The 14,510-nt window shown below is 37.0% G+C and overlaps 1 protein-coding gene across 2 annotated transcripts in view; it reads left to right on the top strand.

The window, feature by feature from the left end:
* The window catches only part of INTS6 (integrator complex subunit 6), a 45,698-nt gene that overhangs the window by 20,507 nt on the left and 10,681 nt on the right, over positions 1 to 14,510 (top strand). For both annotated transcript variants that reach the window (XM_069881651.1, XM_069881644.1), the window contains exons 5-11: positions 6,787 to 6,970; positions 7,906 to 8,031; positions 8,880 to 9,034; positions 11,784 to 11,936; positions 12,069 to 12,201; positions 12,692 to 12,786; positions 13,182 to 13,292. In XM_069881651.1, the coding sequence (XP_069737752.1) occupies positions 6,787 to 6,970; positions 7,906 to 8,031; positions 8,880 to 9,034; positions 11,784 to 11,936; positions 12,069 to 12,201; positions 12,692 to 12,786; positions 13,182 to 13,292 (957 nt within the window). The remainder of the gene's footprint in view (positions 1 to 6,786; positions 6,971 to 7,905; positions 8,032 to 8,879; positions 9,035 to 11,783; positions 11,937 to 12,068; positions 12,202 to 12,691; positions 12,787 to 13,181; positions 13,293 to 14,510) is intronic.

Below are 14,510 nucleotides of genomic sequence, written 5' to 3'. Positions count from 1 at the left end.
AATCATTTGACTATACAGATTAACTTATCATACATTGCTGTTCTTTAATTACTTGAAAATTACTTGAATTTCTGCTGATATTCTCTTATATTGCATTCAAACAGCACTTACAGAAGTCTATATGGAAGGTGGTTGGCTGAGTTTTTGTTATGTATCTGAATTAAAAATTCAGTGGACTGCTAGCAAATAGCCATAGCCAGTAACTGAAAGGAAATGCCTGGATCCATGATATCAAGTAGTTGCCTGTGTAAAACCTCATTTCTGTAATTTTTTATACCCTGTAAGCTATTTTCAGCTTAAAACTGTGATTGATTGGGTGTGGTCCAAAATAGTGTAGAATAGTGGCCTCATATTTGCAGTGATTGGCAATGAGTAAGTGTTAATTAAACAATGGGTAGTGTGACACTTTTGGAGCCTTCTAAACATTCAGTGCTGTTTGCAGTAGGCCATGGTTTTGGTTTTTTTTAAGAGCTAATTGTGTAATTGCTTAGCTGTATAAATCCTTTCTTACTTGGAGGAAAAGCAACTTCTCTGCTGTCAGATGACCAGATTATAAAATCTGATGCTGACATCCTGGAGTGAGGGCACCAAGTTACTTAGAGTGAATCTAATGACTTATGGCTAGTGGCTGAAAAGTGGTTTTGTTCAGTCTTAAGAAGAGAAGCCTGTGAGGTGGAACATCTTACCATGGTCTACAACAGCTTAATGGAGGAGGGAGCCTGACTCTACTTGGAGGTGCACAGGGCTGAAATGAGAAGCAACAGCTGCAAATTGAACCTTGAATTTTAGATATCAAGAAAATAATTAACTATGGGTGATTGAAGACTGGCATAGGTTGCCTAGTGGTTGTGAGATCTGTTATTGGCAGGGGTCAAAACTGAGTTGGAGGGGCCCTGAGCCAAGGGGCTCTGAATTGTATAACCTTCATGTGTCCTTTCTAATATACCCAGTTCCATGATTCTACATTACATTTCCTTTCTTCTTGTTTATTTATCCAAAATGAGTTTGGTAAGAAAGCTCTACTGGCTGTCATGAGCTCTTTTTCTTACAGCAAGAGTCAAGATTTTTTTTATAGCCAGCAAAATTTTTGTTCCTTTTCCTTCAAATGTGGTTACAGCTTCTTCATCTTAGTCTTCACAAGAAGATGCTTACATTGTTAGATAACCATTTGGTCACACATTCTCACCTTCAAATTGTTGTAATTTATGTTGAGAAAATGGCTTTTCTGATGGCTGATTTAATCTATTAAATCTGGGCTTGGCTCATGAGTGGTGCTGCATGAAGTGTGCGTTGTGCCCAGAGTTCTAGTGTCATGATCGTGACATTGGATCAAATTCAGCACTTATGATTTGATGATTTTAACTACATTCTAGAGATGCAGAATCTGCTCCATTAATGATGGTGATGTAATGATTTCTTGGTAAATGAGAAAATTTAAAGGCATTGCCTTCTGGAGGAACTGAAAATGACCACTGTTCTTCCTGCAAGACAAAATGAAAGTTGAGTGCTCTTCCATATGTATTTACAGGGTACATATTTTATACCCAGCAATGTATGTGATTTATTTTTCTTTTTGTGCTGTAGCTGTATGAGTAGGAGCATTCTTAACATTATCAAAGAGCAGGGGAACAAAGCATCCAAGGGTGCTTGTGTCTTTTGGGGGTGATCTTTTGCTTTTGTCAACATGTGTCTTATTGATCAGAAGTTTTTCTTGGTGTACCTTGAGCATCCTTTACCTCTCAAGTTGGACAATCAGAAAGGAAGCAGAATTAATACAGTAACTTCACCCTGGATATAACGGAAGTTTATTGTTGCTTTTCTGTTCAATAACAAAGCTTTTTGGTCACTTTAAAATGTCTGTTTGTTCTTTGGGTTTGACTTAGGAGAGGCTTTTCAGAGTTGGTGTTGGAAGTTGGTGTCCCACTGGCTGTATCAACAGTGGTTTTACTCCCCGTGTAAAGTTCTTATCATAGACTAAGGCAGCATATTTTTAGTTCTTTTAAAACTTATATACAAGAGAAATGACAGAACTCTGCTTTTGGAAAGCTTGTGAAGCCAGCATGGAACCTGGAGGCAACTTTTTTCAAAGCTTTGTCATTCAGATGGATGTTTGCATTCTTACCAATGAAATCAGCTTTATCACTTCGGGAACGCTGTCATTTGTCCTAGTGTGAAGCAGTCAAGCTTAAAGCCTGTTTCAGAGATCTTACTGAATTCTTCAGATGTCGTCTTGCTTTGTGGAATTTAATGTGGGTTTTGCAGATAAAGAGCCTTACCTGTTCTGCACTACCTTGTCTCTGACTGTTGTGGTTCCTCAGATTGAAGATGGAAATGATGTAGTCTATGCAATTATATCTCTACCAGCACAAGTTAGTAGGATTTTCAGTCCTGTGCCTTCTGGCATTGACTTCTAACACACCAGTGCTGATGTCCTGAAGTGTGCTAGCATCAGTTCCATGTTCAGCATGGCATATTGACTAGACTTTTCCCTGGATTCATGTGTCCCGGTCATAACTTGAGGAAGGGATGGGCTTGTACTGTTGGAATACCATCATTGATGATTGGTCTCATGCTATGGATTCATCATGGGGGTGGCTTTCACTTCTGTCCGGGTCCCTCAGATTTATTCTTAGGCTGTTTCCTGATTTTCCCTTTAGCAAGTGTTCAGTTGCTTGAGGGTATTTCTTATTCTTCTTTATATTATGACAGAAAATTTCATACTTCTGTTCCACAGCTGCTCGGCTATCTCCCTTTGTCTTCTCTGTAGCTTCTGTCCTCGGAGCAAGCATTAAACTTCTGCTTGCAAGACTGAAACTGGTTATTGACCAATGGATACATTGTGATGAATTATAATGCAAACAAAAATCATGAGCAATGTTGCTGGGCTTGTGTATGTTGCCATTCTTCTCATCTTCCAGTTATAAGCGATGTTCAGGAGGAATTGGTGATTTTTTGACTCCTCATCCCAGAACTGTTTGATATTGTCACATTGATTGTTCCCATGGTTGATAATCTTGTGTCAGTGCTGTAAGAAGTGTCAGTATCCTGCTTAATTTCAGTAGTAAGCAGGAACTGTATATGCTCCGTAATATTTTTAATCATAATTCCTTCAGCTAAAAATCTTGATTTCTAAACAGATTCTGCAAGAAATATACCTCACTAGGTGTATGTTCTAGTCCTTCCTCATCCATGTTATTCCTGGTAGAAGCAGTTGCCAGGATCACAGTATTTGACCCTGAGCCCCAGACCTCTTAGAATTGTGGATTCTGTGGAACTATCAAGTCAGTGCTGGCATCAGAATGGCCAAGTACATTGTGTCGTTGACATGGTGTCAGTTGACCTAGTGTCTCTCTGTGATCTCATTTCCTATGGAAGAACAATCTGACTTTGTTATAACTGCATATGATTTTATTGAAAAAGATAGAAAAATGCTGCTGGTAACTCTTTAAGTAGTGTCTCAGTCTGTCAAGGGCTTGTTTTCTCAGCTAGCCTTGAATATTATGGCCCATCCTTAGTCCTTCAGTCCTCTGAGGATGGAATGTTGTGCTTGCTTGGAATGTTAGATGTGTCTTGTCTTTTTATGGATATCAGAAAAGCCCACAAGGAAGGTTACTTGCACACAGATTATTTTATTAAAGATTGTTTTGAAGTTGATTGTTTTTGTATGGATATTTTTATTGGCTACCTATTAGTGCAACAATCTTCTATGAGGTTTCCAGGGAGCTGCCTGTAATGGCCTGGATACTAAAGCTTAGGCAGTATTAGTGCTGTCGGTTGTAATGTGAGCCTGGATGTGCAGTCACTGCCAGAAGAGCATTGCACTCTTTCACCAGCTACCATGCCACCACTGAGTTCTCTAATACTCATCTAGCTTTTATTCAGCCTAGGCTCTCAAGCATCCTCTGTTTTTTGAGGATCTTAGACTGCACTGCTTCTTATGATTGCATAAATGCATGTGGAAACCAAGACTCGGAATAAACAAAAAACCTACTCATGAGTAATGAGGATCTTTAAGGTCTCTTCAATAACAGGCTGTCCTGCAACTTGCCTTAGTTCTTGAACATTTTATTGGATTTAAAGGCAGCAAAGGGTGGCACAACGCACATGTTGCTCTCTTATTGTAGCATAATGGCATTTGGGAATGGCAGGGTTTGTGTGCGCTTTAAATTGTTCAGTCTGGTTGCTGAGGAAAAGATGTGCGTGCTTTCATATTGAAGTCTGTAGGAAAAGAGAAATGAAATGCAGTATGTACATTTCTAGGCCCACCTTATTTTCTGTTAGGTAGAAGTTGCTATGATAATACAACACCAGTTAAAAAAGAAGTAACTGGAGGCAAGAAGACCGAGTTAACTAATACCTGTGGAGAATGAAGCCTGGCTTAAATCTGTAGCTTCTTCAGTAACATGGATGTTACATTTAACTGGAATTAAACTGAGAGAGTGAGGACATTTCACTGCTGGTGGCTTTGCATGTCACTCTTACAGTTCGAAAATGTTTCTGGTAGTAATATGTACATAACTCAGTGGCCTACTTGTGAGTATAACCAACTGAGCCAAAGAAGGGTTTTGTAGTTTGGGAAGAGTGAATTTAGGATAGTGTTGGTTCGAGGTCCAGTGGGATACTTATCTACACTTTTATATATGTTTATGTATGATACCTGAAGAAAAGCACTGCTGTTACATAGGTATGTTTTGCAGATGAAATGTATTCTTCAGAGCTAGTAAATTTGCTGTTCAGTCAGATCCGTATAGGAAAGTTGGGTGAATGGCATTCCTTAATAATAGCCTCAAGTGAGGGTGATGTCAAGCTTACAGTCGAGTCCTCTTACAGTCAAGATCCTAGGCTCTTTACTAAGAATGTGGCTATTCTAACTGATTTTTCCTTTGCCAGGCAGGCATTACTGGCTGTTTGTGTAAAAGACACATGTGAATCACTAATAAAGGAGGTACATAGCTGAGTGCCCTTTGACCAATTTTGTGTAAAACATTGGGGAAAATAGTGCCCTTCTCATGTGTGCTCTCTGCTTGTATCCCTGAAAGCAGAAATTCAGGAGGAAGAATCAGGTGTGCTGATAAGTCCAAAGTGTTCTGATTCTTGCTTGCATGTTATGAGTGGGTTTACTGTTTGTTGGCTTTGAGTTTGTATCAATAAATGGATTTTTTCAGACACAAATGTGGTTTTTACCAATACAAGATGCTTGCAATTATGTAAAAAGAAATAGATAATGTTTCCAATTTGTCAAGTTCATCTCTTAAAACAAGCAAACAAAACCCTATATTTAGTGGCTTGTTGCAAGCTCCTTAACTAACCAATGTGAACTAGGAATGAAGCCAATTTGTTATGAGTGCTTTTTGAGGATTTTCATCAAGGTTTGGAACAGACTCGTAGTTTCCTTTGCTAACAGAGTTGAGATTGACAATTGGGATTTTTTTTGAATGCTGTGTGTGAAAAAGTGCTTGAGAAGCTGTTGAGTTTGCTTTGGCTGTTGGACCTAACCCTTGTATTTGGCTGGGTAATGGAACTGTTTACACCACTTGAGTCCTTGATTTGGGGAATTAGTTTTCCCCTTTGTGGCTGTAGTGCTCCAGATGAAATGAGGATTTTGCTTGTACTGACAGTGGTATCATTGGCCAGAGATCTAACAAATTTTTGTGACATCTGTAGTTGAAGTCTGGTCTATCTGTTCAGGGCTTCTGTAGCTGAATGTTTCAGTAAGCTTTCTTTTCCTCACTAATCTGAGGTCTGGATGCCTGAAGAGACTTGATTATTTTGAAGATCTTGTGCTGTCCCTTAGAAGTGGAAACATCGATTTCCCCACCCCTCCCCCGCCTTGTTTCAGTTAACTAATTATAAAACTACCACTAACCCTGGGAAAGTTGAAGGTGTTCTGTTAGCTTCTAGCTATTGCTGCTAGTGGTTAATGAATAATATCCTGTGCATTGCTGTATCTTTAGTGCAGCATGCTTGAAGCCTGAAACTTGAATATCTTTATTGTCTTTTCTGGGAATCAAAGCAAAAAAATGCTAGCATGTATTATATGTCTCTGAATGGTATCTTTGGTATTTTGAATTAACTCTTGTATAGTTCTTTCCAGATAGAGGCAACACAATGACACGTGGCGAGCAGTTTTTCCTTGTATGGGTAGCTGTGGCTATTGTTATCTGTTGCTTAAAAGTGAGAGTTAATTTTGCATTTTATTCTTGATTTTAATTTTAATCTCTGCTTTTCACTTAGAGCACAGGATGAGTTTAGTTGTGGGATACACACAAGTTTGATAGAATCTGTTCTGTTTCTGTAACATAACTACATTAGTTTGCTTGTTGAAGCTGAGTAGCTGATCCTGGCAGCTAAATATTTTTAAACTATAACCCAGTTATTTCTTCTGCAGGCACCTTAAATGAATATTACCTTTTCAGTTGTCCTTTTTATCTTGAAGAATGGAGGAACAAATTGAGCTGAGAATGGGACTGTTCTGCAGAAAATTGAATGAAAGAACACTGCAGTGAAGCAGTTCTTGCTGTAGAAATTCTAAAAAGAATATTGATTCTGAAGTTCAGATCAGTTTTAAAGTCATTGTTCCTGTGTGATTTATAACTTCGTGCATCATGTTGCCTTGAAGTGTTAATTAAATGATGGATGCTTGCTTGTAATGTGTGGTACCAGAGTTGAATTACAAATATCTGTGGAGAATTTTACAAGTGTTTATACAGATCAAATTGCAATCACTATGTAATCTGAATTTTATTTTTTAAAGCATTATATTCACAGATTTAAATTGCTTTTCAGCTCCATTTACCCCTCAATTCCCCTCTACCTGGAAGCGAGTTGACTAAGGAACCTTTTCGATGGGATCAGAGATTATTTGCTCTGGTTCTCCGTTTGCCTGGTATTACAGCACCGGAATCAGAGCAGATGACGGGGGTACCAGTAGATGACTCTGCAATCACACCTATGTGTGAAGTCACAGGAGGTGAGTGCCCTTGTTTCCTTTGACAAGTTGATACTTTTGAAAAAAAAATTAATTCTAATTAGCTCCAATTTCACATCTTGTGGAATAAGCATTTTTAATTTCTATATCACTTGTAAAACCTCAGAACTGATATTTACTGCATTAAAGCTACAGACAATTTAATATAATCTGTCTTGAAAGAGTGTGAATCTGTCTTCAGCATTTTACGAGAACTTAATCTTTTCTAATGCACCTTGGTATTGCAGTTACAAATTCAATGAATTGAATCTGTCCTGCAGTGCAGTTCTGCTGAAGTCCTGTCATACTCTGATCTAAAGAAGTGTGTTGGTTTGGTTTTTTACTTCCAGAGCTTGCAGGATTTCTGCAATGTAGAATGCATAATCTGAAAACCTAGTTTGTCTATTATAATTCATATGTTTAATTTCTTAGAAATTCTATTCCAGATTGAACTCAGACATAATTTTAATAATTTTTGTACAAGTTTTTGATTGTATCCCCTGTTAAAAGCCTGATGATTTTTCTGATGCACCAGAGGGGATGCGATAGAAAATAGACATTTAAAAGGCATTCCAAAGGGATTTGATTCCACTGCTTTCTGACTCGTAGGCTATACTAACAGTGCTTTGACTGAAATTCATGGGTATTTAAGTGTTGATGCCTGTCACAAGGGGGAGCCCACTTACCATAAATGCAACCAAGAATTTGAGTTAAAGTAGTCATTAAGGGGCTGAAACCCAATCATTTCCAGTGAGGTGGTTGTAGCACTCTGCTTCACTAGGCTGTCTTGCTGCTTAGACAAAGAGAGAGTGTTCAGGAGAAGATTTAAATCAGTGATCCATGCATAAATCAGTGTGGTGGGTGAACAGTTTCGAATGATCCAAGTTAATTAAGGGCAGAAACACTGAACAACCTTAACCTTGGCTGTTTTGTTCTAGGTCGATCATATTGTGTGTGTTCTTCAAGAATGCTGAATCAGTGTCTTGAGTCATTGGTGCAAAAAGTGCAAAGTGGAGTGGTAATAAATTTTGAAAAAGCAGGACCAGATCCCTCTCCAATTGATGGTACTTGAACTTTTTTTACACTGAGATACGAAATGGCAAGGATGACTATTGATATAATTTAGTGAACCTAATGTAATAGTTGCTCAAACAAAAAGAAAACTTCTTGTTTAAAAGATATAATTACAAAAAGAACCTGCTATGTCTGAAATTCTGTTGTACTTTCTCAAAGTACTGGCTATAGCTGCTATACAATGTGTAAAAATTCTACATTTGATGATATTACTCAGCTAGTCTTAAGTGCAGTTATTCATGTCAGGCATAGTTAAATGGGTTCATGAGCATGAAGCAGTAGTTTTCAGTCAGCTACAAATGTAAATAGTTCAGTATGGAAATACTGTGGGTTTACATACTTATCCTTTGCTGTTTAATGTGGAAGTGTCCATGTTAAGAGTTAAAATAGCAAATATGACTATACAGCCTTAACATTTTGTATTAAATGACTTTAGGTGCCTCTTGGGATGTTACTGGGAAGTGTCTGTGGGGTTTTTTTTTAATCCTACTTTGCTGCAATAAAAAGTGTCCAGCAGTATTGGTTGTGTATCACATTTTATGTATGGAGACTTGAAGGTTATCTGCTAATAACAAAGGGATGAGGAAGAAACTGATTATTATGAAGGGCTCCAGATAATTGGCTTTCCCAGCTCTGATCCTGTAAACATTCAGTGTTCATTTGGTTTCTCATAATTTCTGGGTTTTTGCAGAAATGCTTACTGACAATTATTTACTATTCTTAGAAATAATATTAACAGCAGGAAGAGCTTCCCTGGGGGCATAAACTCTGCACAATTTGTTTAATACTCTTTTTGAGTTTTAAGATTACTTTGACTCAAAGTCTTTTTCTTCTCTAGATGGGCAGGTGGATGTATCTAGATCCTTTGGACCTCAGCCTTGGCACAGCTGTCACAAACTTATTTATGTCAGACCAAACCCTAAAACTGGGGTTCCTATAGGTCATTGGCCTGTTCCTGAATCCTTTTGGCCAGATCAAAACTCTCCAACGCTGGTATGTACTGAAATAAGATGAAACAAAGGGTGTGTGCGTGAGGGAATATTCCAGGATTTCCTATTCACTGATTTTTAAATTCTGAGATAATGTACTTCATTGTAGCAACTGTAAAAGCAGTGTGACCCAAGAATGAATGTAAAACCAGTGTTGTAGTTCTCGGATAAATTACTGATGAGCAAATAATACTATGGGGTTTGCTTTTTATTAACTTTGAAGCATTAAGAAACTGCCTATAATAGATTTATTTGTTGACCTAGTACATGCACATAGTGTTTGAACTCTGTTAAAATATCAAACCAGAAGCAGGATGGCACTTTGCTAATAGACTGTCAAACTCTATTGCCTTGCAGATGGTATTAGTATGATAGTAGGATCTTCCCAGTTATGAATCCTTGTGATAGTTCTCTGTATGTTCTAGCAGGTGAATATAACTATCTGCTGTTGTTCAGAGTAGGCATACCTTCAGTTTTTCCCCAGAAGAGAAACTCATCTTGTTTTTAAATACCAACCACAGAATTTTATTTCTTTCTTCATAAGAGAATGTATACCACTGCCTTTGTTTGGTCTGAGAACTAATCATTCATGTAGTATAATACATTCTTGTATTTCTGCTAATCTTTGAAAATTGTTAAAGTAGAAATAATGCAGTTGTATTGGAATTGTTGCCTACATTTCATGATGATTTTTTATCTAAAACTAGTGTGCTGGCTAGCAATCTCAAAATTTATGAAAAATTCTATATCTCCTTTGTTTGAAAAATGTATTAAGTCCCTTGAAACACTGGCAGAAGAGTAATAGAAGTATGAATTTTTTTTGTATTTAGAGGTTTGATATCACTGGCATTTGTGGCCATGTTCATTGAAGGACGTGTATGCCCTTCTGAACTACAAAGCAGGCTAGCATGTATGAGTAAAAGTAAATCTGTAGTCCATTTGAAAAAGAAAATATCATTGTATACTGGGTATTAAAAAGCTGCTCTGTAGGAAAATTGTCCGTCATACTTGCAATCACTATCAGTGGCCTATGTGCCTCTATTCACTGTATAGAGTAGGTACATTTTTGTCTGCTACTGCAGATCTTGATTGAGATGATTAAAATACATCTTGCCAAATGAAGAGCTGTTGAACTAAATCTGCTAAAATCATGAGGTTATCATAGTCAAATGGTGGGAAGATGAGGAAAAACTCTTCTCTCAGTTGTAGCATGTATAGCTCTCAACTGCATAAAGCACTGGATTACTGCATGTGCAGCCAAATTCCTGTTGACATCAACTGGAATTTCACATTGAACCTTCCTTGTGTGATTTTGGGGTGTTAGGTTTGATAGTGTTTAAAGACTTGTATTTCTTACTGTTCTGAAAATATGCTGTTAAAACTTAATGTATGTTGTAATGCTTGTGTGTAATTAGACATTTTTCTTTTCCTCCCTGTTACCTGATGCACAGTGGAGTTGTCTAAAATGGTCCTACCCCAACAACTATTTTGTGTGCTGTAGGTAATGATGCTATCAAGACTTTTTTAAATGTATATAAAAGTGCTACTAATTATGTTGGCAGAGCAACATGTAAATGGCTGCTCCTGCTGCTCTGAGGTGAAAATAGTTCTCTCCTGCCAAGGGTCATTTAACTATTCAAAACTTAGTGGTCAACTTTTTTGCAGCCTTATTATTCCTAGTGTAACTGCTTCATGGCTTGGTCAAAAATTCTGCCACAACTATTTATTGGAGGTATCTTATTTGAAGAGAAGTGCAGCTTCTTCAGTTGGTTAAGCCTCCTGTTATGTATACACTTGGACAGTACACCTCCCTCAGTGGCAAGACTCAAGGCAAGATGAGCTCTCTGAGCAGATAACATTTGGGTGGCTCATCCTAAAAGGAAGATGCTAGACCTTATAGATGTAGAAACCTTGCATTCAAGGTGAGGTGGAAGGAGGATCTAAGAAAAACCTTGTGTTTTCCTAGTTCATCTTATGTATTTACTAGTTACCTTCTTATAAAGAGTAAATTGAAGGAGGATTCTAAATTGAGCACTTCCCCAGATTCTAGTGGACTTGGGGGATGCTCAGGGTAAGTAGAAGAGCAGATGTTACTCTCCTGAAAAGACTTAAGTGGGAGTTTTCATCAGGCACAAACATCAGCTTTCCCTTTCAGCAAAAGAAATACCAAATATGCTGGTAACTTGAAACTTGAGGCACAAAAGCATTTTCCTTGTGATTTATAAAAATTAAAATCCAAACACTGAAGTTGTTTGAATTGAAATGATTTTTCACTGGCCTAGTTAAAATGTCAGTTCTTGTTTTCTGAAGTAATTCTGCTTTTGGTGGTTGTCATTCAGTTTGAATTTTGTAACTGTTAAATTTGACAAGAAGGTTAAGTGCTGGGGGAAGTCAGCAGGTGCGAAAGTGCAGTGCCTGCTTCTGTGGGGAATAAAAATGGGCACCCCCTGGAGTAACATTCAAGACATTTTATCCCCACTGGGATTTACTTCAATTTGCAAAGTTGTTGCGAATTCAGCTTGATTTACTGGGTAAAATAATTGATGTTTACTTAGAAAGTAAGATTCCTTCAGATTTTAACTGTGCTAAGGCCATAAATAAATTGCTTAGGACTCAACAATAAAAATGAATGCTGTACTGAAAAATCTCCTTAAGTATCTGTTTTCAATGAAGCTGTATTACTGTAATTGTAATAGCAGAACTGCATTTGAATTGTTGTGCAGACTTATTAATGGTGGAATGCTTGTGTTTAGCCACCTCGCACGTCTCATCCTGTGGTGAAATTCTCCTGTACTGACTGTGAACCGATGGTCATTGACAAATTGCCTTTTGATAAATATGAGTTAGAACCTTCACCACTGACCCAGTTTATCCTGGAGAGAAAATCTCCTCAGACCTGCTGGCAGGCAAGTATACTGCATATTGACCTCAGTTATTTATAGAATGCTGGTTTAAATAGAATTCATTCTATAATCAAAATAGGATGTGAAGTTTGAGCAGTGTTTCGGATTTATGTACAATATAATGTTTTGTTGCAGGTATACGTGAGCAATAGTGCAAAGTACAGTGAACTTGGTCATCCTTTTGGGTACTTGAAAGCTAGTACAGCGCTGAATTGTGTGAATTTATTTGTGATGCCTTACAATTATCCAGTCCTCCTTCCACTGCTAGGTAAATACCACTTCATACAAATTTTCTTATTTAGGCAATTGGAAAATTGGTCTCATCTGAATAGATTACTGCAGTTAGTGCCTGTAATAATCACACACCTGTAGGAAGGTAGAATGTTGAGCCAATGTATTTGTCATCAGTAACTTGGCTCACTTGTTGCCAGTTGGCTGACCTTCATGACTCAGACTCAATGTGTAAGATTTACTTAATCATCATTCTTTCAGGCATGCTTTGATCTCACTTCTTTTATTATTTTAGGAGCCATTTTCCCCAGTTGGTTGTCTTCATTAACAATTTCATTCCACAAGTAATTTATCAGGTTCTGTCTGGCTGCAGCATTTTGTGTGTGCATACAGTTAGCTAGGTGTACAATGTTCAAGTATATGTATTCAAGCATTGAGGAACTGGCGTTTTTGGGGAGTTTTTTAATAAAAAGGTGCAAAGCTCTCTAGATGTGCCGTTGATTTTGTCTTTTTTTTATAACCATCAGATGATTTGTTTAAAGTACACAAGGCAAAGCCTACATTGAAATGGCGACAGTCTTTTGAAAGCTATTTGAAGACAATGCCTCCTTATTATCTCGGGGTAAGATGACTTAGTTGTAAAATTTCTATTTTATGAGGTAACTATGGTTATCTTTCCACTATGTTTGTATTCCCTATTTCAAGTAGAATAAATATTAATTTAAGAGAATAACTAAACTTCATGCATAATGATAGTTTTCACTGGAGTCCTCTGGCAGGCATGAGACCTGAATGTTATGAAAATTTCATTAGCTGTGATGTGTATATAAATGATATCTCTGTTAATAATTGATTCTGTATGAATGGAACTGTGCTTTAAAACAAGAACAAAATTCTGCCTTGAAAGTATTTTTCTAAGTTTGAGGACCTCTGGTTTTATTTGTAATGGATACAGTTAGTTGAAGTATGTATATGACACTTACGTTAAAAATGACTATACAATGTTACATGTTTCAGCCTTTGAAGAAAGCTGTTAGAATGATGGGAGCACCGAACCTTATAGCTGACAATGTGGAATATGGACTTAGTTACAGTGTCATTTCATATCTCAAAAAGTTGAGTCAGCAGGTAATGTTAAAACAAAAGAACAGTAGAAACTTATTCTAATATCAGGATAATCTTAAAATACTCAAGTTCTGTGACTTTGAAGGAAAAAAGAGCAGAAAGATCATGTTAATATGTTGTCATAAGCAATTAGGAGAAAAGCATTTTGGTTTTTTGAGTTGAAGGAAAACTTGACATTTAAATATAGATATTTTAGACTTGACTATCAAGATAGATACGGAGGTACAAATAGAGATATTTTTTTTTGTATTTAAGGAGTTTTTTTACTTGTGTAGATGGTAACATAGTTTTGTAAAACATGTCTTTAGCTATTAAAGATGTTCTAGCATTTTTTTCAGGAAATAGATCTGTACTTTGTGCATCTGAATCAGAAAATGTCCTTTCTCTGGCTTGTGAAATGAAATGGAAAGTGTTAGGTAAATCTAAAGTAAATTGACATAATTCAGCATCTGAAGTAGGGATGCAGAGATAGAAGTGGCAAGTGACCTTTTGAAATTGACTGTATTCAGAATAGTGCCTGTAACTTTGACTAGTCTCCTGCACCAGCTAAAGCATTTCTGCCCTGCTACCTCCACTTTTGTTGAACTGTGCATGTTAAGCTTTCTTGTTCAAGATAATTAATGCAGTAGGCTTGAAATTTCAAGAAACAGTAGTGCAGGTACTTGTAACTTAGCTAATGAATTCTTATGGACAAGCTTTCTCTTAAAATGTTAATATAAATGATTATTTGAGGAGGCAAACCTCTTGAGGTTTACAGTATATCTTATTATTTCATAATCATGTTACTCAGTATTCTGTGAACTAATCTCTTTCAACCTAGACATCTTAGACTCCTGAAATGTAATGACATGCACTGCAAATAGTACTTAAAGCTTTTCTAACCTCTGAAAGGCTTTGCCAGTAGAGACTCAGTATTCTTACTGAGTACATATTCAGATTGAGTAGTCTACAAATTTATGTGAAACTGCAAAACCAATGTTGGCAGGTGTATTGCTAAATTACTTTTGGCTTTCTGTCCGAATGCATTCTGCCGAAAAGCTGGTGTTTGAATGTTTAATTTTAGTACAACTCTAACACGATTAGGGGTTAGGCCTGTCTAGTCAAACAGAATAAAGTATCACAATGTATTTTATATTTATTAACGTTCTAATTATTGATATAGAGCTTTTTAAAAGTTAATACTGTTGTGGGACTGATCGCAACTATAGTTGTGGCATAATC

Source organism: Phaenicophaeus curvirostris, chromosome 1 (genome assembly GCF_032191515.1).
Source record: "Phaenicophaeus curvirostris isolate KB17595 chromosome 1, BPBGC_Pcur_1.0, whole genome shotgun sequence".
NCBI lineage: Eukaryota > Metazoa > Chordata > Aves > Cuculiformes > Cuculidae > Phaenicophaeus > Phaenicophaeus curvirostris.
Note: the sequence above shows the minus strand (reverse complement) of the source record. Positions and strands in the feature narration are given on the sequence as shown.